This window comes from Brienomyrus brachyistius, chromosome 17, assembly GCF_023856365.1.
Source record: "Brienomyrus brachyistius isolate T26 chromosome 17, BBRACH_0.4, whole genome shotgun sequence".
NCBI lineage: Eukaryota > Metazoa > Chordata > Actinopteri > Osteoglossiformes > Mormyridae > Brienomyrus > Brienomyrus brachyistius.
In genome coordinates, this window is record NC_064549.1 from 18,190,915 (window position 1) to 18,214,785 (window position 23,871).

Here is a 23,871-nt window from a genome sequence, read left to right on the forward strand (position 1 = left end):
GAGAGGAGGCATGCAAGGCAGAAGAGTGAAATGACAGACAGACAGGCAGAGGAGAGCAGTGTTAAGGAGAGAGGCAGGAGAGGTAGGAACAGAATCACGGTAGCCTCTTTATTTTTTTTTTCACTTCATTGTTTTGATATTTGTGCATGTCATTTTTTTTCCTTATTGCTTTTTTCAAAATAGCTGCACACTAATGCTTTCCTTGTTGGTTATTCTAATAACTTGTCTTTTTAAAGCCCGAAACCTAAATCTTATCCCAAGTTCCGTTTTGTATTCATCCCTCGTGAGTGTTTCGTAACACTCTGCTCCATGTCCTGCTGGTCCTTGATATCATATGGACACAGCACGGATAAACAAACCAAAATGTACTCTTCAGGACTGAAGCATTAATCCCTGTTTCAGTCAGGTCTCACATTGAAGGGTGTTAATGAGGTGTAAAACCCTTTGATGAAACTAAATCACACTGCATCAAATATCCAGAAGGTAAGAATGAGATAAGCAAGTAATATGTCATATACATTGCCCGTCTGTCACAGTGCCTGGAATGCATAAAAAGGACTATTTAATAGGCTGTAATTATTATAGTGTATTTCTTATTTTATTAAATCACTTTTTTTAGACAGAAAGGATTGTGCCATGCACTTGAAATCCAAAGATTTCATTAAACGTTAATGAATCAATAATTTTATCTTTACTTTTAAGCAACCAATAGTTAATAATGATTTTTAATAGTAATATATCTGTAAAAAATATTTTTAAGCCTAACAACACAGTATTAACTGTCGCTATTTAGATCACCGTTCCCTGACGTTGCCGCTTTGTACCAAAACAGTAGATACTTACAGTGCCAACCCCCCGGTATCAGGTTATCGGCATTATTATAAACAGCTCTGTTTCGGATATCACATGGTCAAGTGGCTGAGAACGCAGAATAAAGATTACGAGTGTGCTAGTCCCAGCCTCAGGAAAGTATCTGGTGCTTCAATGTTGAGTATGGCGCTTTAGCTTTTCAAAAGAATGCCCAAATACATTCTGCTGAAAACTTAGAAAAAGTAAGTTTCTAATATATTTCGAGCAAAAAGCTTTTACCATCATCATTCACACTGAAATAAATACATATATAAAAGTAGCCTAGTATGCCAAATACAAACTGACACATAGGTCCTACGTATTTTTGTCTTGTGAAAAAGGGGTACATCTTAGCTTAAAACTGATATTAATGTAATACGGATAAATAATTATGTAATATGGATATGGTAATATGGGTAAATAAATTAACAGGTACACAAAATTGGATCTTTATTGTTAATGTCGGACAATGTTATATTTCGTCATAGACAGCTTGTGCTGATGATCTAGAAACCCCTTTCTGAGACAAGGAGCGCTAGCATGAATGCTGTGGCTCCTGAATCAGGGATGTGCTTCAGGGCAGAAGCGTGTCTCTTGAACCACTGTGACTACAGCCTTCATCGCCGTCGTCGACGAGAATATTACTACCCTATTTCTGGTTCTGGTTTCTGACGGGATGGCTGGGGCTAAGTACCTTCTCAAAACGCCGAGGTACGTGAGAAAATTTTATTTACTATTAATATCTGGTACGTGCCGAATATAATTTAATACCATTTTTATTTGTTAGAGTTAGATAATAGGGATCTGCTTACTACCGGCATTGGCTCGCGTTATTATTCCCTGAAGTACAAGACATCGGTGATATTAGAAAACTAATACTCGCGTGGTATTCTAAATGTAGGTATTTCTATAGATTTATGATTGCATATAAAGTGCATACAAACACTAGTGAAATGCTCTGCTAATTCACCTTGAAAACTAATTCATTCTAGGAGGCGAAAAACATTACTTCAGGTTCCTGTATCGAAACGACCGTTAAAGGATATAGCAATTTATACAACATAAAAGACGCCTATGTTTTATGTTTTACTAACTAGATTTCATGGTGAATGAAAAGTTCGAAGTAATATCCATCAAAACATGTTAATGTGGTTTTGATATGTGCCATTGGTAACTGTATAGATGACAATGTATAACGTTCGCGCAGTATTTCGTATTTCAGGCGTCGATTGTCATCGAATTAGATAACATTAAGGTTCCGTAATTACAGAACATCATATAAAAATGTAATCTAATGTTTTAAAATTCTGATGCGGGTGTCCGATTAATTATATCATTAAGTATGTTTCAAGATAGTATCTTAGTACTTATGATTGTTCAACCGATTCTTAAAATGACAGTTTCCAAAGATATCAGATACCACATGTTTTGAAATGCTGTGCAGTTATTGCTGCATAAAGTTTGTCCTGTAAGTAGATGCTTGTGTTTACTGCAATGCATTCGTAGCAATCTATATTCTGGACTAATCTATAATAGTCTGTGTTGTTTACGAATGCACATACACAAAAACCATCATTATTATTTTATTTGATCACAAATGCATAACCTCGGCCCTTGTACACATAATTTTTCTCATTATGCAGTTTATCTGTGAGCGTCCCCAATGTTTACCTATGCTGCTGACTACTGGCAATGAGGGACATCAAATGACCTAACATACCTAACTTTACTTATTTAATTGAACACCTTGCAAAGTACACTGTACTGTTGCTGCTTAGGGGTTTGATTTTTAAATCTGAGAAATAATTAAACTTGTGAAATCTGGCTTCTAGATCATCCAACCATCCTTTGACTTACCCTGGATAATATGGCCCTTGTGGGGTGGAGCCTATCCCAGTCAGCATAGGGCTTAAGACACACATTATAGACAATTCAGAGACACCAGATTGCCTAACCGCAAGTCTCTGGGCATGCTATTTGGAAAAGATGGAAACTCCACAGAGCAGAAGCAGGATTCAGCCCCCCCACAGGTAAGAAGCTGCACAATGAGCCACAGCGCCACCCCGGCAGTGCCATTATGCACGACTATAGTACAGATACACCAAAATGAGCAGGAAAAAAATGTCTGATATTACGTCTAGTCAATTTTGCTTTTTTAAAGTCCCCTGTACATGCCAGAGAATAAAAAAAGGATGCAGCTAAAGAAACGGCACGGACAACATATGACTGGCCCTTTAAGATGTAGTTGCGTCTAGAATGCTACATTTTAATTGATTCATCAGGTGCATGATAATGACGGTTAACTTGTGTTTTTCTGGACTCAGACTCGGTCACGCCTCAGACTTGCCCCTCTTTGGACTTGGTCTTGGTCTTGACTTGGACTCGATTTGTTAAAGATAACGTCTTGGCTTGGATTTCAATTTCAGTTCAATTAATTTTTTATGTAGTGTCTTTCACTGCAGAGTTTCCTTGTGGGTATGCTGTGATACATTATGATATTGTTAAGACAGAATAATACAAAAACAGGCAAAAGGGAAGACAAAGAAATGAAAGAAAAAAAGCCAGACGACAATGGACGAGAGGAACCAAAAACTTCCAAGTAGGGAGAGAAAAACCTCTGGGGGGTCCAAGGTCAACTGGATGTCCAACCCCCCAGGCATGCTAACATAATTGAAAAAGTTAGAGTGGCCTTGCTTACTTACTAAGCTGTGAAATGTGATAATCGTTTAGCCCATCAAACAGTCAGTTATCCACACCGGCCTGTGTAGGGTGGCAGACTGAAGCCACACGTGCGAAAATAAGAGGTCAGTATGATGGTGGTGTGCAAAAACAACTTTTCTAAATGTCTAGCTTGTCTACCTCGAAGTGGTTCTGAAGGCACCATTTACCTAATGAGTTTATGTTCGGGTTGATTGAGTCAGCATTGTCGAAAATCTGAGAACGTGTATGAAATAAAATAAAAAAAAACTTAAAATTGAATGATAAGTAATAATTTTAAATACAGTGGAACCCACTTAAAGTGATTATGGTTATAGTGACCAACTGCCTATATGGATCAAAAAGCTTGGGACAGAATCATTCCTATACAAATTCTGTTTAAATAATTCACTTATAGTAATCAAGTAGTCCACTGAAAGTGTTAATTTTGGGTCTTTTTATACATTGCAACATATGTAGAAAATTAAAATTATGCTAATTCTTTTTTTTTTTTTTTTTTACTTTATTTTGATAAGCCTACTTTGCCTTACGGTAACCTGTCTGCTTCTGGCTAGTTACCTGAGGCTAATGCTGCATGCACAGAAATCATGACGGGAAAAAGAAAGTAATTTACTGTCAATGACAAATATGGACTCATTTAAGCTTATGATAAACCGCCAAAAACTAGCCACGGAGATGCTACGGCAAAACTATAATAAGCTACATTTCATGTATGATATTGTACTATATTGAAGCACCGAGCAGACCAAGGAAAAGCTGTGGTGGCGAATGAAAACGTTGTTCTTTATGTTACTCTTTAAAGTAACCCCACATCAAGCAACAATAACATGAAAGCCATGAATGACAGGGAAACACAGGGAAGTTACACTAAGTACGGTAAGGCACACACACAGCGAGTAATTACACAATAGCTAAGACACGTTTGGATCAGGCAAGAACCGAGTACAACTACGGTTAAAGGCACACGTGACAACCAGATACACTGTACAAGAAGTACCTACACTAAAAATACAAACAGAGGCTATATACAAGACATACACTGGGCTATATACACGTGCTGGTGTGGCATGCCAGGACATGTAGACAGTATTATAGCGTTGGTTTGAATTGTACACAGTTCAGTCATTTAATTTGTATAGTACTGCTACTTTAAAAAGCATTTGAAACAGCTGTAGTGTATTTTGAAAGAGTCAATAAAATTCTGTTAATAGCAGCGCTGTCCGATTTATTACCTCATATTCATGTACTAAATATACAAATGTTAATTAGATGGTAATCTGCTTGAGACATAAAGAAAAAATCAGTTATAATGACCATATAGTGATCAATTTCAAAGACAGATGTGATCACTATGAGCGGATTCCACTGTATTATTTAGCAACAGTATAGTTGTCTGTGATTTGTCAATTCTGCAATATTTAATTCATTGTTTCTGCATGAGCTCTGCATGCTCTATCCATGCTAATCATAATCATTTTTGTCATTGCTCACTCATAATGTGATGCTTTTGAGAGAAATTTAACAAAAATGTGGTGAACAAACTACCAAGAGCTGATTACCAGAGGACGTTTGTCTTTCACTGTATGGAAATATTTTGGTTGAATACAAGCAAGCTGTCACGACCGCTACAGGCAGCAGTACGATCATGCGGGTCGGCGGTTCAAGAACAGGCAAGACACGGCGATCTCAGGGAAAACTGGGGGTTTATTCAGGGTTAGGGAGCGGGAAACATTGGACCACAACAAACCACAATGACGGACAAAGGGAACAGGTCAGACCAGGACTTAAATAGGACAAGACTAAGCAAAGTAATCAGACAACACTGGAAACAATCAGGGAAGCACACGTGGGTAATCAGGGGGCGTGGCACACACGAGGAGTCGACTAGCCGGGTCATGACACAAGCGACTTGTCAGCATTGCTTTTTTATGTTCTTGGCCTACTACTGATTTGCATTTCATAGTGAAGATAGACTATTGTAGGTAATACGTTCTATTTGGCCATAGTTTATTTTGGGTACATTTTCCCAAAATATTGTTGTATAAATATCATAATATTTATCGCAAACATTTCAGACATTGCAATCTGAATGTTTCCAGTATTGTTCAGCCCTGCTGACTCCTGCTAATGTTTTAAATTATCTTTCTGCAGCAACCCGTATGTGTCTTATTTTGTTTGAAAATAAATTAACGGATTAGACTGAGCCAGAGAAGCTTAGTTAGGATCTTTAAAAATAAAGAAATCCCAATTTTCCACCATTTTCCCAAGGCACAGGCTAGTAAATATTATTACACGCTACTGCATTTCAGCTATCACTAAAGTTTAAGTTTCAATTTAATTTATTCAAGTTACTTTTTAATGTTGTATGTTATCCTTTGCAACAACAAGTAATATCTCATGTTGTACTGTATGGAAAGAAATAAATATTTTAATTAGATCACATTTCTCTGTGTGCATGTTGGGGGTAATGACTGACAAAGTTCAACTAGTAATTGTGCCTGAAATGCCCATCCTTAGTATACTTAAGTACATTTTAATGGATTATTAAATTTGTTAGCAGATGAATTATGTAAAGAAACAAGGAAATCCATCCATCTCCCAACTGTTTATCCAGTGCTTGTTTTGATTGACAAATAAAAAAATGAAAACAAAAAATGTTTAAAACCTTAAATATGGCATGATATATATAGAAAATTGTGTGCATTTCTTCTTCTTTTCAATATATGCATGTAGTGTGTGTATATTTTTGGTTGAACAAAACATGAGTATACCAACATTACAGTTTAACTGTTTAACAGTCATCTTGCATTAGAGTATATTAATATGAGAATGTGAATTGGGTGTATATTGCAGGCCATCCAGGACAATGTGATTGATTCAACTCTTTCACAGGGGGACAGTTAATGAAAAGCAGAACAATGGAAATTTTAATGAAAACTTGGGTCAAAGTTGGCTAATGGATTTCCTTTGTCAATAAGTCTTTAACTTGATCATTCATTCATGTTAACCTTAAATTAAAGCCATTATTTGTTGCCTACCTTGATCAATATTTTTAAAAGAAATTGAAAAAAAAGTTTAATTTGTTTTTTTTTTTATGTACTATAAATGAAAAGGAGAATTCAATATATTCTGACAAGGAGTCAGTTGTTTGCTTAGAAAGAATGCTGACACAGATCATATTTGCTTAGGTATGTGTTGTGACCATCCTGCAAACATGGAGGTGTAACAGTCCTTTATGTTCACCTTCAGTAACTTGCAGTCGTCAGGAATGTCTGAGATCTCCGAATCCACAGATACAGAAGGACTGAGTACTGACAGCACCTTGGGGACCACTGTCACCACGTGTAAAAAGGTAACTGTTTGTTTGAAACAATATATAAGCATGGAAATACAGCAGCTTCCATAATTTCATGAATGCTGAGTGCTGTTTTTCATTACCATATTGGCCGGAATATAAGGCGACCCAGACTGTATGACGACCCCCCACTTTTGGCAACTGTTTTTAGAACAAAAATCTCACCTTTATAAAGAAAATTATTTTATGTGACAGTCACATTACAATAAGTCTATTAAACAGCAAACATTCCAAAAAACAATGGTTTCGATGCAGGAGACTACAATGAAGATGGTAAAAAAAAAATATTGCAGAGAAAGGTTGAGCCATAATAATGAATGATATGATAGCTGTTTTAAAATGAATGTTGCTGTCTTTATTAACAGCCACTATTGGTTAAATACTACATGGAGTGACAGGAGTGCCATAAAAAGAAAGATAAAGAAATAAATGTAAAAGAATAAAGAAATAAATGTTCAATAAGAAAGTGAAATAAATACAAATAAAAATAAAATTATAAGGAAAAGAAATCAGAAGTAAAAGAATAAGAAAATTAATGGTTTTAATTTTGTCATTTTGTTTTTCTTTTACTGTATTGCTTTTGCTGTTCCTCAAATGGAAAAGCGTGAATCAACTGACTTTGGGCATGACTTCCTGCCCAAACTGAGTAGTCAGTTCCAGCACATATAAATCCTTCTTTGGCAGAATCCATGTATCATTTATTCATTTGTTTTGTACGGAGCCTCAGAAAAGGGGTGAAAAAATTGGTGGTTGAAATAAAAAAAAAAAAACATGCCCTTTTATGGGATCTTGCAAAGGTGAGATGGATTTTTGCAAGATCTTGCAAACTTTTTCATTAGCATTAAAAACTGCGCTGTGTCCATTTAAATTACAAACAATAGAATTTATTTATGGACTAATAAGAATTAACCTAAACAACACAGACATGTTCTGTAAAGTGTACTGTAAGCATTAAACTTGGGACAATGCACACCGTATAACTTTCATATAATGTTTCTTTGCATAAGTTTCCTAGGCCTGCTGTGCCTTGCTGTAGCCCGTCTGCTTCTAGCTAGCTACCTGAGGCTAATGCTGCATGCACAGAAAACATGACAGGAAAAAGAAAGGCATTTGTACAGTACTGTAATTTGAAATACTGTATTCTGAAAGAGTCAATAAAATTCAGTATAATAGCGATGCTGTCCATTTTATTACCTTATATTCATGGACAGAGTTGTTGGTACCCCTAAAGAGACTATTTATCCTTGCATTATAGTCATGTTTCAAAGTAAGTGTTTAACCTTAATTAGTATCACAGGTGCCTTCAAGCTTGCAATCAGCAATTCAGCTTATTTAAAGTGAATCGTTGTTTGCACCACACTGAACATGGACCAGAGAAAGCAAAGGAGAGAGCTGACTGAGGAGCTCAGAAAGAAGATTATAGAAATCATGTTAAATGTAAAGGCTATAAGACCATCTCCAAGCTGCTTCATGTTCCTGTGACCATAGTTGCCAATATTATTAAAAATTATAGGGTTCATGGGACTATAGCCAACCTCCCAGGATGTGGACGTAAGAGGAAATGCAACCCTAGGTTGATCGAAAGGGTAATGCGGATGGTAGAAAAAGAGCCAAGTAAACCACCCAAAAGCATTCAAGCTGAGCTCCAAGGTCAAGGTCCATCACTTTCTGATCGCAATATGCGTTGCATTTTGAACAATAATGGCTCCATGGAAGAAGACCCAGGAGGGCTCCACTACTGACAGAAAAATATAAAAAAGGCAGAGTGGAATTCGCCAAAATGCAAGCTGACAAGCCCCAAAGTTTCTGGGAGAATGTCCTTTGGATTGATGAGACAAAACTGGAGCTTTTGCCCAGTCACATCAGCTCGATGTTTACAGAAGGAAAAATTAAGCTTTAAAAGAAAAGAACGCCATACCTACTGTGAAACATGGAGGGGCTTGGGTTTGTTTTGGGGTTGCTTTGCTGCATTTGGCATGGGGAACCTTGAATCTCAAGACTACCAAGGCATCCTGGAGAGAAACATACTGTCCAGTGTCAAAAAGCTCAGTCTCAGTCGCAGGTCATGGGTCCTCCAACAGGATTATAACCCAAAACATACTGCCCAGTGTCAGAAAGCTCAGCCTCAGTCGCAGGTCATGGGTCCTCCAACAAGATAATAACAGAAAACATACAGCTAAAAGCTTATTCTTAAATGGCCCTCCATGAGCCCAGATCTTACTCCTATTGCACATCTATGGACAGATCTGACAATTGCAGTGTGGAAACGCCACACTTCAAACTTGAGACAGCTTGAGCAGTTTGCTCTGGAAGAGTGGGCCAAAGTACCTGTTGGCAAATGCAGACGTCTCATTGTGAAGTACAGAGATTGCGTGTTGGCAGTAATTACTGCAAACGGTGGTGTCACAAAATATTAAATTAAGGGTACCATCTTTTTTGTCCGTGCCTTTTTCATTTGTTTAATTATATAAAATATTCAACTGAATCAATAATCAAAAGCAAAGTCTGACTTGTGTTAAAAGTGGAATAAACAATAAGGAAAGCCACTAAAGTTTTGTCAGTTTTAAGTTGTTTTTTTTTTTTTTGTGGAAGGGTACCAACAAATTTATCCATGTCTGTAGTACCTGTTACCTGTTTATGATTCTTATTAGATCTGGCCAGCAGATGAATCTTTTCCACAAAATAAAACTCAGTGTAACTGGATCCCACTAATAAGCATTCACAAATTTCATATTAGACTAAAGTATATTGGTTATACATTGAATTTTCTGATGCAAAAAAATTAACTGATGCATTAAAAATGTAATTGAGGTAAAAAAAATCCATCTGCTCAATTTTTTTCTCCGCTACTTCTCTCTCTTTCCGTCCGAAACTGCGTCCAAGGAAATACAATCGAGCCGAGTTCCAAAATTTATGCCCCCGTTGCAGAAAAAGTTTCTGTGGTGTTAAAGTGCCCACATTTCAAAATACAGTGGGTTGGAATTCAAGCCTGACCACGATTTAACTAAAACGTTTCCCGCAAGTAACATACGAGAGCAACGCCTCTCATGTCAGGTGCAGAATAAACAAAGTAGAATTGGTACGCTTGTTATCCATTTTTTACCATTTTCGATTTGAACACAGAATTGTAAATAGGAAAACAAGTCGAAAGCAGGATCCATGTGTGCTGGAATTAAATACTCAGCCTGGGCAGGAAGGCGTGCCTAAAGCCAGTTTTTTGACAGGTTGTCCCTTTATTAACAGCAATACCACAAATTAAAAAGTAATCCAGTAAAAGTGAAAGCAATATGATGACAAATACAAAAGCAATAAAGAAAATCATAAATTTTCGCATTCCTTTATTTTAAATTTCTTTTCCTTATTCTTTTAATTTTATTTTGTATTTATTTCACTTTCTTATTCAACATTTATTTTCTTAATCCTTTACAGCGTAAAAATCAGAGGTGGATAGTTCAGGTGCAAAAAGTAAAAATCTGGACCAAGATTTTGTTTGAACCATCTAGTTGAGTATAAAAAGTCACAGTCACAGAGTGATCAACTGCTTAGTTGAAAGAAAATCTTTGTCTGGATTTTTATGTTCTGCACCTGAACTATCCAACTCTGGTAAAAATACAGCATTTTTTTCTCAAAAGGTCAACATATCTCATTTTAGTACAGTGTCTATGGGGACATTACCTCATATGTTCCAATAAGAATATGAAAACTTATTGTTTCAGTACTCATATTTAAGAAACAAATTTCTTTATCCCTACCAATCAATATTGTGTGTACCATCACATTTTGTGCCACCCCAGCCCCTCATTACGTCTGTCTTCTGCTTTTGCATTTCTAAATGGGTTCATCGGGATTTGTTGAAATCTAATGTTTAATTGGAGATATCCAAAGGTACTTGGATATATAATTTTGTGATGAGTGAAACCACAGTTAGGACAGAGCCCTATTTAATTTATTTCTTAGATGTTTTGATCCTCAAGTCCCTGGATCAGTTGGGGGGTTAAGAGTCATGCTCAAGGACACAGTGGTAATTACAATCACTCTATTAACCTTGTGATTTGAACTAGTGACCTTCAGATTACAGTACCCTAATGTGCTGAGCCAGACCACTTTTCAGTATAAGGGATTAGTTAATGGAATTAGTGTTAGACCTGGATTTATTACTAACTCCTTGTTTTGGTTTAACATGTTCTTTAATGTATTGTACATAACACTAGTTATACAGCACAGTTCCAGCTCTCTCTGATTTTACACTGCAGAAGAAACGGCTTGGTAAAGGCGTTGTCAAGAATGAGTCCATCACCAAAAATATTGCTGTAGTGCATGTTAAATATAAATGAAGTGTAAACTGAAAAATTAATTCAGGTTTGCTAGCTCTCAGGCAGATGTAAGATGGGCTGTAAATCCTAGCCCTGCCGCTAACTGATGGCCCGGTGGTAGTGGGCTAACCTCACATGAATTATCACTGTGCTGTAAAAGCCCATACTGCATGAGCACTCCCATTATCCAACTGAACACAAACATTCTTAATGCATGACAAAGTTGGCCAGTAAAACAACAAAATTTGATAATATTCCAGCTCAGTGGATAAAACTAAAAAGATTTTTCTTAATATGCTATATCAAATACAGTGTTAATCATTTTAAATAATGAAAATCCAAAACACCACATTTGTACCTTTCCAGAAATTCTCTTTGAATTTATTAAATTAACCATGAAACATGTGGCACTTCATTTTTATCACTTATGGAGATTATAGCAATTTACAGCTCAAATCTGTCATCATGATACACACAATATGCCCATGTGAATTACACCAAATGTAATCAAAAAATAATTTTAATTTGTTTCCTGGCATAGCTATATTAATTGTTTAAGTCCAAGTTGACACCCTTTAGTAATCCATGTGACATTAAGCTGTATTGCTAAAGTCAGCAGAAAAGCCCTTTCCTGGCTTAAGGGCCTTGCTCAAAGGCCTAATGGAAATGCGACTATCCTGCCCACCATGGAATTTGAACTGGCAACTTTTTGGTCATAGGTACTTATCCAGAGAACCATATGCTGCCCCTAAAAAATAATCTACTCCTCTGTTGTGTCTGGAGCCAAAATTCAGGGCCTTAGACTTGTAGGCCATGCTGACTACAAAGCAAACAGGTCTATCCACCGCTTTAGCTACAGTATTGGGGAATCAAACATGGTTTCCCAAGGGACAACACAGGGTGCAAAGAGCATGTACTGCAGTGCACCTAAGAAAAAGTAAAATTGGGCAGTGAAGTTTACCTAGGGTACCACGTGGGCTTTGACCAACATTAATATTTTTTTTAAATTTAAATTCAATTCAGAACTTACAGAAAAAGTCATGGACCGGGAGGGGGTATATTAATTTACCTCTCACGCATGTCTACACTGCAGCATGCTGTGGCAACGCAGTGCCTACCATCTGAAATAAAGTGAAATTATTTGTAGTACACATCAATAACAAAAAATAAAACCAAAAAAAAACAAATTAATATAATTAATTTATAATATAATTAATTAATATAATTAATTAATATAACTTTTTTTAAAAAGTGTTATGTAGGATATTCAATGGCAGCTGCGAGTAATTTGCTACTGATGCAGGAGACCACTGAGCTGAATGCTTTGATATTAGCTGTGAATTCTGGGATTCCGTATAACATCGCAACCAAATCTCTTGCATTGTTTACAATCAGGAAGGAATATTGAAGGCCTTTATTAAAACTCTTTGCTCATACTTTTTTCCCATTTATATATCAAAATACTGGACGAGTAACAAAATCAAAGAAATTATAATGTTTTATGACTTTAAAATTAATACTATGCAATTAATGCATTAACTGTCACAACCCTAATATAAACATTGTTGCATTTACTTCTTTTGTTAATTGCCACATTCATGAAACTGCATTGGCATGACACCGGGTTGTGTAATAGCTTGGCACAGTGAAGAACTGTATACTTTTTAAATTATTAACAGTGTAGTGTGTTTAGGAATTGTGTTACGGATGTTTGCTGGGGGGTTATTTTCTGTTGTGGGAGTGCACCCATCCGAGCGAGAGCGGGTGGGAGGAGCAAGAGGGGTGCAGGAAGGGGGGGGGGGTTGGTGGTAAAGGGTGTGAACAATAACAAAAAAGGTGCAGTGTCACGTACTGTTATACTACTACTTTTCTGATATAAATTGTGTACAGCGTGGCTGTGATCCACAATAGCCAAATAAAGTTAATCTTCAGCCAACTGCCCTTTTCATTTCTGTAACAGGGAGCTTTACAATATCTTTCCATAACATGGAAAGATTTTTTGATTTTTCATCATTTTGACCACTTATTTACATAAATAATGAAAATTTGGTATCATTTTTACTAGGGTCCACTCATTAATTTTTGAGATATTGGACAATTCATATATTACATGATAGCATGTCACATGGTGTATTTCTGTTAATAATGCAGAAAATAAATTTTGATTTGGAATTCAGTATATCCTTTTAAATCACAAAAAAATACTGACACCCTAGACTTTATCTATATTTGGTGTCACAGCCTTTGGTCATAATTACTGTAATCAAAGAGTTCCTACTGCGATCAATGACCTTCCTCCACCGCTTGTACTGCAAGCTTGACTCATTCTTCTTATGCAAATGTACCTAGATCTCACACTGCCTTCTCTCAGCTATACTGTTTTTGGGCTCCTTTTCGTAAACTGTTGAACTTTTAATGGGATTTAGAACTGGTCTCCTTGCTAGCCACTTCAAACAGACCTCACTAATTGTTCTAGTGTATTTTAGGTTATTGTCATGCTAAAACAGCCATGACCTTCATTGGAGACCCAGATCTCACACACAAGGCTTACTTGTTGTGTTCCTGATGAAAACTTGCCCAAGTTTAACCCCCTGGAGTTTCAGGCCGTATCTGGAAAACATTTATCCCAAAGTGCTACATTTGCTTTTATTCAGCACAAACTCAGCACTAATAATCTGAGACCATTTAGAATGTCATTCTTCTACAATGTATTCTTTTTGGTTAAATCAACTCTAAAAATACATGTTTCATAAACCTATTTTTAGAGGTGCTGAAAAAAAAACACATCGTTAACATTTTGGCACCTAGTGACAAAAGCAGGAAAGCAACCCCAAGGCATTACTGAAGCTCCTGTTTTACTGTACGGAAGGTGTCCTTTGAAAGCTTTATTTTGTTTTATGCAGTTTTAGGGATGGATAAAAAGTTGTAATTTGGCCTCATCTGTCAAAAGGGCGTCCTTCCAGAAGGATTTTGGCAGGTTCAGATGTTGTATTTTGGCTGATTTCTTTCTCAAGCCTATGTCACGTCAGGGGTCCCCCAGGGCATCTGACCACATAACTCTGTATCAAAGAGTCTGCAGTAGATGATAATCAATATGCTTTCTCCACCATTCAAACAGTCCCTGGTTGCATTTGATGCAGTTTTCTGTTGTAAGTAAATCCAAAGAAGTATCATGGAACTTCCAGATAACAGATAACATTATGTCTGGGGGAAACTGGAACACCAAAGATTGTCCATGCATGGCTACAGTCTTGTGTCTGACCTCATTTAGAAAATTGCATTGTTTGCCAAAACAGAAGAGTAAGTGTTTCTCTCTATTCACACTGGTTGAATGAAATATATACTGCAGGCACCTCCAGGTCACCGACAGTGAGTTCTGTCCTCACTTGAAGTAGAACCACCAGCTGAAACTTACTGTAAGTGCTTCTAGAACAGTGCTTCTATTCAAATCACGCTCTTTAAGGTCCAAGCACTGCTGATTATCCAGTCTTCCTTTACCTGTGAGCCGGCTGTGAAACTTCCGTGGCCAATAAGAATCATTAATTATTAAACCAGTTATTTGGGAGAATTGAAAACAAGGCCTGGATTTTGGAATCAAGGTTCTGTTCTACAAGGTGCCAATAATACTCTCAGGCCATATTCGTATTTATTATACACTGAGTAAAGCCTTTGTAAGCATTTATTACACTTTACATTTTCTTGTGGTTTGTTGAATTGCAAATCCAATGAAAAATATGTTTGAATACTAAAATGATTTTGTATTTCTGCATTTTCTGTTAGAAATTATATTGGTGCCAATATTTAGAATTTGAGTCAGGAAAATTACTTGTACTTCACAAGTATGACAATGTTATTATATCTGGTATTAAAGTAGTTGCAAAGGTAGTATGTGTAATACAACGCCAACAATTGCAAGTAGTTACATCTATGAAGTAGAGGTAAGACATCGTTTTGTTCATTATTACCTTGCTCTTGCAGCTGCTCTGGGTGTGACAGTATTATTATCTTTTTCACAGGTGCTGTGCAACAATAATTTGCCGGAATCCACAGAGTACTGGCTACATAATGAGAAGGTCCTTAGCAGAATATGTGTTATGGAAGACAACAGCGACAATGGCTGCACCACAGTGAGTTCAGAGGCACATACATGCTTGCCTAAAATTGTTTACTTGGCAGATCCCTTTTCTAACAGAGAATCCTCCAATAAAATGAGTACTGTGAATTAAAACATAAACACAAACTTTCCCAAACCATTTTCCCAGGGGGCACTTTTACCTTTTGCCAGTGGAATAAATTGCAATTTGTTATGGCCTGACACATGATAAGCAGATAAGAGTACTGATAAGCAATTTGGCAATTAAAGGAAATAATGATTTAATTACTGGGGAAAACTAAAACTGTATTTTGCATTCTGTAGAAATTACATGCAGCAATTCAGTCCTACTACAAAGCGACCAATGTGTTCCTGAAAAACCTTGCATTAATTAATATTATGTACTAAAATACACATATCCAATGCAGAAAAAGCGTTAGGGGAATGCAACTCAAAACCTGGTAACTTACACCAAACAAAATTTATTAAACAAAAACAGTGATTCTATTGGCGATAATGTAATTATATGCATTTTAAATAAGACATGAGATAATAAATAAGATCAGAGTTAATAAATAAATAATATTGTAGTGCCAGAAAGACCAAGGCATCGCAGAAGCAGTGAGTGAAGACTAGAAGAGGCAGATTGATACGAAGTTGCTTTTTATGTTTGTCCTTTAAAGGACCCACAACAAGCAACAATAACACAGAGGCCAAGGCAGGCAAACGTGGGCAGGTTAGACACTGGACAGGAAGGCTCACATGGTAGGTCCTTACACAATACTAGAGCACATCAGGATTACACATACGACACAGGTAAGGGTACACGCGGTGCTTTTAAGTAAAGGATTACAGTTTGTACCTGTCCCACATATCCAATCCCTCCATATTGAAAACTAAAATGCTATGTATGGTTTTGAACCAATATGGGATACAATTTTCTCATGGTTTCAGGCTACAAGATTGACTCCCCAACACCCAGAAAATTCATGGACCCAGAGAGATGGGTGTAACCTTTCATACATCTTAAAATTGAAAGAGGCGACCTTCATGGGAATTGATAGTTTGATCACCGAAGGCGTGTATCTCTTGTTAGCCAGACAAACACAATGCCATGGTGAAGAAAAGCCATGAGATTATGAAAAGGCTGATTAATGCGATTTAATTCTTGGGTTATCAGAAGCTGGCATTTGGAGGACATGATCAGTGTGAAAAGATGTTTGCCCTTCTGGATGCTTGCGTCCAGTCGTACCTCATCTGCAAGAGATGTCGTTGGTGGTTATGGTCAAGGTTTGTGACCTTGAGGAGCAACTGGTGCTCATCTGACACAACACAGAGTTAGAAAAGATAGTTAATATGCCTTTTAGGGAAATAGTGTGTACGCCACAAACAGAGAGAACATAAGAACATAAGAACTATACAAACGAGAGGAGGCCATTCGGCCCATCAAGCTCGCTTGGGGAGAACTAAACTAATAGCTCAGAGTCGTTAAAATCTTATCTAGCTCTGATTTAAAGGAACCCAAGGATTCAGCTTGCACTACATTATCAGGAAGGCTATTCCATACTCTGACTACGCGCTGTGTAAAGAAGTGCTTCCTTAAATCCAGCTTGAAATGTTCTCCCGCTAATTTCCACCTATGGCCACGAGTTCGTGTATTTAAACTAATGCTGAAGTAACTATTTGGTTGAACAGCATCCAAACCTGTTAGAATCTTATATACCTGGATCATGTCCCCCCTCAGTCTCCTTTGCTTGAGACTGAACAGATTTAGCTCAAGTAACCATTCCTCGTATGACATTCCTCTAAGACCAGGAATCATTTTTGTGGCCCTACGCTGCACCTTTTCTAAGGCCACAATGTCCTTTTTAAGATATGGTGACCAAACCGGAGAATGAGAGGGGGGAGAATGAAGAACAGAATGGTCAAGAGAGCTGGATGACTATAGGTGATAGATGTAAGAAAAGGCATACACACTTTACAGAGACAGCATCACCTGAAATGGATAGGATTTTAAATGTTGAGGTTTTAGAAACACTTGACAGTAATGATCATAATATGCTTAAATTCAAGGTCAATTTTAGTCCAAAGCAAAAATATATGTTTGTTAGGAAGGCTAACTTTAATGGTATGATACAAACTAGTAACTGTAAAGTGGATGGAGTTAAGTAACAAAACTGTTGAAGAGGCATGGGAATTTTTCAAAAGCACATTATTGCAAGTGCAAGAGGACTTCATACCTGTTTCCAGCTAAACTAAATCTAGGAAACTGCAACTAGGTGGTTTACTACTGAAATTAAGAAAAAGTCAGGAAGAAAAAAGGACTCTGTTCCACAAACTCTGTGCAAGCAAAACCCAGAGATGGCGATCCACCATGTCCGATTATTGGGAGAATGAATCTTTAATAATCCTACCAAATGCAGTAAAATTGTCACGATCAAGAGTTTCCAGCACCAGGGCGTGGCCCATTGAAGGAAAAGGTGGACGATCCACTGACAGCTCCGCAAAACAACAGGGGTTTATTAAAATACATGAGAACACTAGCAAAAACTAGAAAACAGACCACGGGGTACAAAGTAAACTAACAAAACAAAAATGATCTACAAGGGAACTGGTTACACCAAGGAACAGGCAGGGAATCAAAATCCAAACACAGTCAACAAGAACATAAGTAACAACAATAACTCCACAAGAAACAGGGCAAGATCAGGAACTTGCAGAGGGCTAACAAGAATATCGCAGGACAGGTGAGAACAATTAACAAGGGCTGGCAAAACGGCAACAGGTGAAATGAATAATTAAATCAAAGAACTCAGAAACTAACAGGGAAACTGAAAAACTGACAAAGAAACAAGAAGCTAAACATTGGGGAAATAACAAAGGTAGGTAAAATAGAACCAAGGAAAAACAAAAAACCAAAACAGAATATGTCATGAAACAGGAACTAAAGATACAAATGAAACACTAGGGAAACAAAATACAAAAACAGAGGAATCAGGATTTGAACACACAACAGACAGCGACATCTGCTGGCCAAACAGGGAGGAGACTTGAAAGACTGGGACAGATGGGTGTAGAAACTGACAAAAACACTGCAATACCTTCATCTTTCAGGGGACCATTTAGTCTTCTTACAAGAAACCCATTTTAAACCATCAGACTCCTGTAAACTGAGGTATGGATAGGCAGGTCAGGGCAATTATTGTACAGTACTGTGCAAAAGTCTTAGGCAGGCAAAGAAAATGATGTTTAGATTATCCTCGTGCTGGTGTAAAACTATGATATTATGCCTGTCAAAGTGTGTCAGCTTAGCCATTTCAGAACCTCTGCTAAAATCATCCTAGTATTTGCAGCGACCGTCCAGTGCAGCCATGTATTTTTTAACTTGGTCTTGGCACACCTCATATAGCTAGTCAATCCGTCACTGATTTTTTTAAACAAATATATTTAATTATTTAATTGAGCTGTTGATGAAATTTGCCAAAATCATGGAATGGCTGAGGTGCCCCTGAGGAGATGTTTGGGAACTGAAATGGTGTTCATCTAGCCATCCAACTAGATATCAGTAACTTTTTAGAAAACAGAAGAAATTATTACTAGTTTTTATTGTGTTACTCTTAATTTGCACATGTTCTAATGTTAAATTGTGTTTTTTGTTCTAAGCCAAAATACACTTGCTTCCCAGATAAACAGCTTTAAACTGCCTAAAATTTTTGCACAGTACTGTACATCATCTTGTACTGTATTCCTTAATTGTTGCCTGAATCTGGTATTGGATGGTTCATCCTCCAAGACCCAGTGCCTCCCGAGTGCCTAGACAGGGGGTCTGCCTTCATATTCTTCAACGTGTTCAAAATCTACCAAAACAAGCCATTCCTTCCAAAAAATTTCATATGTCAGTCCTTAATCCAACTCAAAAGGAGTATTCTTTCTTTTATCAGATACACATTTACCCAGATTATTTCTTGGTTGATAACAGACTTCTCATGTCAATTTCTGACTGTCACTATGATGCAATAGCTCTCTCACATCATGCTCCTGTCTCCTTGAAAATCCACTTTTAAAAATTTTATTAGAACATGGCCTCCTTGGAGGTTGCTTTCTGATGGAGACTTTGTTGATTTTATTTCACAACAAACTGATACTTTTCTGTCTCTAAATAAATCTTGAGATGTATCTGTTTCCATACTGTGGGAAACCTTGAAGGCCTACATTAGAATGCAGATTATCTCGTACATAATCTATGAGAGAAAATTGGGAATGGAAAAGATGGTGTATTTAACAGCACAAAATAGATCTTCCCACTGCTGATGTTTATAAGGAACGCGTAACGGTACAGGTCAGGTCAGGTTGGAGAGCATGTGCTGATGCATGCACTCACCTGTGACGGTCATGGAGCGACCGCACAGAGAAGCCCTCCATGGAGACTGTTCTACAAACAAATGTACAAACAGACATTCACGCATGCACACACACACTCGTACATAGACTTCAGTCACGTACATCAGTCACATGATCATATTATATTCACATATAATATTATCGAGCAAACATTTGACTGGTGTTTTAATAAATGCAATGTACATGTAATGGAAAGAAAATGCAAAACTACCGGGCATTTCCATGTGACTCGCGTTACATTTTTTGGTCTGTTTTCAAGTTATTGTTTTGTGTACCGCCCACACATATACATTTGTATACACCACTTCTTGCATGCATGTGCCAATTGGCAATGGGTGTGAAATGACATAAACAAAAAGTAAGATAAGTCTTTAAGTAGTCTTTTAATTACTTCTAATTACAGTGTGACTCGCGTTACACGAAAAGGAAAGGGCAAAAAACTAAGCCAACATTTTAAAAAAGTCTCCTTCAATGGTAAATGACTGGAACAAAGGAATATTTGTAATGCATTAGAAACACATTAGGCTCTTATATTAAGATGGAATAGAAAATACTTCTCTCTAAATATTCTTGGGGACTTGCAGAATTGGTGTGACTCGTGTTACCGTGACTCACGTTACATTTTTCCTGTAACTGGAAAAGTTCACTTGAGTCACCAGATGAAAAGCATTTTCATACCTACTAAATAGATCAAGTCATACATGTACCACTGATTTCTAAATATAATACTTGTATAAGTATTTATGCAATGCTGAAGTCTACTCTTTTTCCTCAGACGTCTTGCAAGAGACGACTACGAATTAAAATCAGGAAAACCAAAGTGACCGCGGTTGTTAAAAGTAAAAGGGGGCTTCAGTCTTCTCACCAGTTTGTCATGGGTGTAAAATATCTCGTCTGGTTTCACAGGCCATTTCCAAAATTTGCCAGCTTGTGTCATTACAGAAACTTGGTATTCACCATTGTCAATACATTTTACCTCCCCTGGGTAAACCTTCCCATCATATTCTACACCAAACCAGTCACCCACCTAGAACATATACATGTATTTTCAGAACTGGCTTCTCTGACGTTTGTGTCAGCCTTCTCTCCAGAGTCGGTATTTAATCCTCTCTCACTTAGTACTGAATCTGATTCAGCACAAGGTTCAGCAGCATTAAATACTGCATCTGAAGAGAGGGTGTAATAGGTGGCTTTCCCATTAACCAACTTCATGCAGTGAACATTTGCAATGCCAGGAACTGGGGGAGCATTTGTAAATACCTCTTCTATCCCCAGTTCACTGTTGATCCCATCAATGTCGGAGGTCTTCATTTCAATGACTTGAACATTGCTTGCCCTGGCTGCCTCAGTGAAGGTAGAAGCATTTGTGACAATAGCTTTTGTATTTCTCACTGCATTCCATACCACCCGTTTCACTGCCCCACCAATGCCATCGACAGGGCCCTTCCCATGTGATGTAGCAAAGAAAATCCAGTGTTTTTTAAATAAATTTATCTGTGTTTAAGATAAGTTTAAGATAAGATAAAAACACACAGCCTTATTCTGCAGGCAGTAACAGAATGCATCACTCTGTATTCATGTTCATGTAGATAATGGATGTGTAGTCATACTTAGAGACCTCAATAACAGGCCTTTGTTTACCTTAATTTTCTTTTCTTTAGTATTAAGTAAGTCTATATAGTTTTCAGTATTTAAAACTTAAAAGTATACTGTAAAAAATTCCTTAAACATACCTGAAATTCAAGATGAAGTCGGGTTTAATTTCTTTTACTTTTGTTTATGAGGTGTGGCTTCAGAACAAACAGGAAGCGAGATGAATTGTGGGTAAAAGAAAGTGCTTCCATCTGTAGTTTATCTTAGAAACTACTATAAAGCTATTATGATTGAAACAATTAAAGAAATCAGTATGTAGTGCAGTTGAAACATTGTGACTCGCGTTACATGTGACTCGCGTTACAGATATTCAATGCCCAGTAACTTATCTAAGAGGGGACACCAGGCCTGCTGCTGGTTTTCCCATAACCAGTAAGGGCTAGGGATGCAGATATATCACTGTCAGTTTGCTACTAGCATAGGCTTCTTTTTTGTGAGAAAACTTGTACTTTTTTGTGACTCGCGTTACAGAATCTTTTACACTCAGTGAAGAAGACTGCCAAACAGAAAGTACATGTTAGAACAAACTTTTACCTCAGAAAATATTAAGAACAAGACCCACATAAAATGTCATCACAGTGAAAGTTTGAGATTTCTTCAAAAATAGGGCTGCAGAGAATAGCATAAAATCCTATCTAAAGTGATGAAAAAATTAATGAAAACAGTTGCAATATTCAAACGATGAAATTTTCATGAACAAAACGTGTAACCACCAGAGGTCTTTTGTTTCCTGAAAAAATACCTTATTTTCTATCAAAAATACTGAAAATGCAAGTGCAACACAGTTAGAAAAATTTTGCCTAATTTTCCCAATCAGCATGGAAATGCCCTACCTTGTTATGCTGTGGACATTTATTGTGCTTAGGTAGGGGCGCAAACTTGAGCACAAGAGAGATGTTTGTGTGCATAAAATGATTACTGTTGTACAGTGAATGTTGTTGCAGTCTTCAGTGTGGCAGCATCTGTCCGGCAGCAAAAGGGTGCCGTCAGGAAACAAAGTATGATTTATTTGGTTCCTAATTGGCCTACTTCATGCTAGTTATGGCCATGGGGATGACAGAGGCAGCCTTGATTAAACCATCTCTGTATTGTGTCTTTTCATGTGCTACTAGGATGGAATGTTTTTGTATTTATTTGGTAAATCTGCTTGTTTGCATATGTAAGAACTTTTGCTTTTGTCTCAGAGTCTCTCTTGTTGTTCACAGTATGTGTTATTTGATTGTTGTGTGTTCACCGGTTGAGGATAAATGGTGCTGGCCACCGGCTATATGTTTGCTTGTCCAGTCTTATGTCGGGAGTCTTGATTGTTACTGTACATTATGTTACATGTGAGCACAGAGGTTCTGTGAGTGTCCTCTGCATTTTAGAGGCTAGCAGATTGAGAATTTTGTTGTATTTTGTAAGTTTTTCAGATTTTTTTTTATTTTTCTGAATTTTGGATTTTTTTTCTTTTCCCTTTGCAATTTTATTGATTAATTTGAATTTTGTATATGGGCACTTATTGCTTGATTCCCATTTTGTCCATTCTCACACTGACTCAGATTTTTCTGCCCAAATCCACTCCCATTTAAACAGCATCCACTCAGATACCTTCACACTACCATACGGTGATCCCGGCTGGCGACCCCCCAGGCAGACACATGGTCCAGTCCCACACTCCATATATAGCCATCCATCTGCCATAGCCAGATGTTACGTGGCGTGTCCCCTCTGTCTGGTTCAGCTGCTTGGGTCCTCATGCAATGAGGATCCTGCAAGCAGGATCACCCTCATGGAAATGCGCCACATGGCTGTAGTGCCATAACTTATGCTTCCTCTAAATGTCAGTTGTGTATCTCATTCAGGACTCCTCTAGCAACCACTCATTCGACACAAAGTCAAACCAGCGGTACCCAAGGATTCTCCGAATAAACACAGTACTGAAGGAGTCCAATCTTCGTCTCAGCATACTGGATAGCATCCATGTCTCACAGTCATACAGCAAGACAGGGAGCACCAGAACTCTAAAGACTTGTACCTTTGTCCTCTTGCAAAGATATTGGGAGCGCCACACACCACTTTCCAGTGACCATCTGCTGACTCCATAGGAAGAGTCACCAGAGACATGACTGTCGCTGCTGAGGCGAGTAAATCTCTCAACAAGGTCGACATTCTCCCTGCAGACAGACACACTACTGATGGCTGTGCTAATAAGTCATTAAATGCCTGGATCTTTATCCAGGACACCCACAATCCCAGATATTCAGACTTCTTGCTTAGTCTTTTGGGAGCCCTGATCAGAGCCAGCATTGACTCAAAGCATTATCGGCAAAGTCAAGATCAGTAAATCTTTTATCACCAACGGATGCCCCACAGCTGCCAGACCCCACAACCCTAGCCAACACCCAGTCCATACAAGCATTGTACAGTAAAGCGTAAAAGCTAGATAACCCCCCTGGCGACCCCCAGAATCAACTGGGTAGAACCTAGAGGTTCTCCCTCTACTCTGC

The 23,871-nt window shown here is 37.6% G+C and overlaps 1 protein-coding gene across 10 annotated transcripts in view; it reads left to right on the top strand.

The window, feature by feature from the left end:
* LOC125712375 (SPHK1 interactor, AKAP domain containing) overlaps positions 1–23,871 on the top strand; it is a 129,561-nt gene that overhangs the window by 68,504 nt on the left and 37,186 nt on the right. For 4 of the 10 annotated variants that reach the window (XM_048982347.1, XM_048982344.1, XM_048982346.1 and 1 more), the window contains 2 exons: positions 6,817–6,919; positions 15,252–15,362. In XM_048982347.1, the coding sequence (XP_048838304.1) occupies positions 6,836–6,919; positions 15,252–15,362 (195 nt within the window). In that variant the 5' untranslated portion in view covers positions 6,817–6,835. Of the gene's footprint in view, positions 1–917; positions 1,053–1,337; positions 1,561–2,681; positions 2,880–6,816; positions 6,920–15,251; positions 15,363–23,871 lie in introns of those variants that run through there. The other 6 variants (XM_048982339.1, XM_048982343.1, XM_048982340.1 and 3 more) reach the window with 3 other exon arrangements.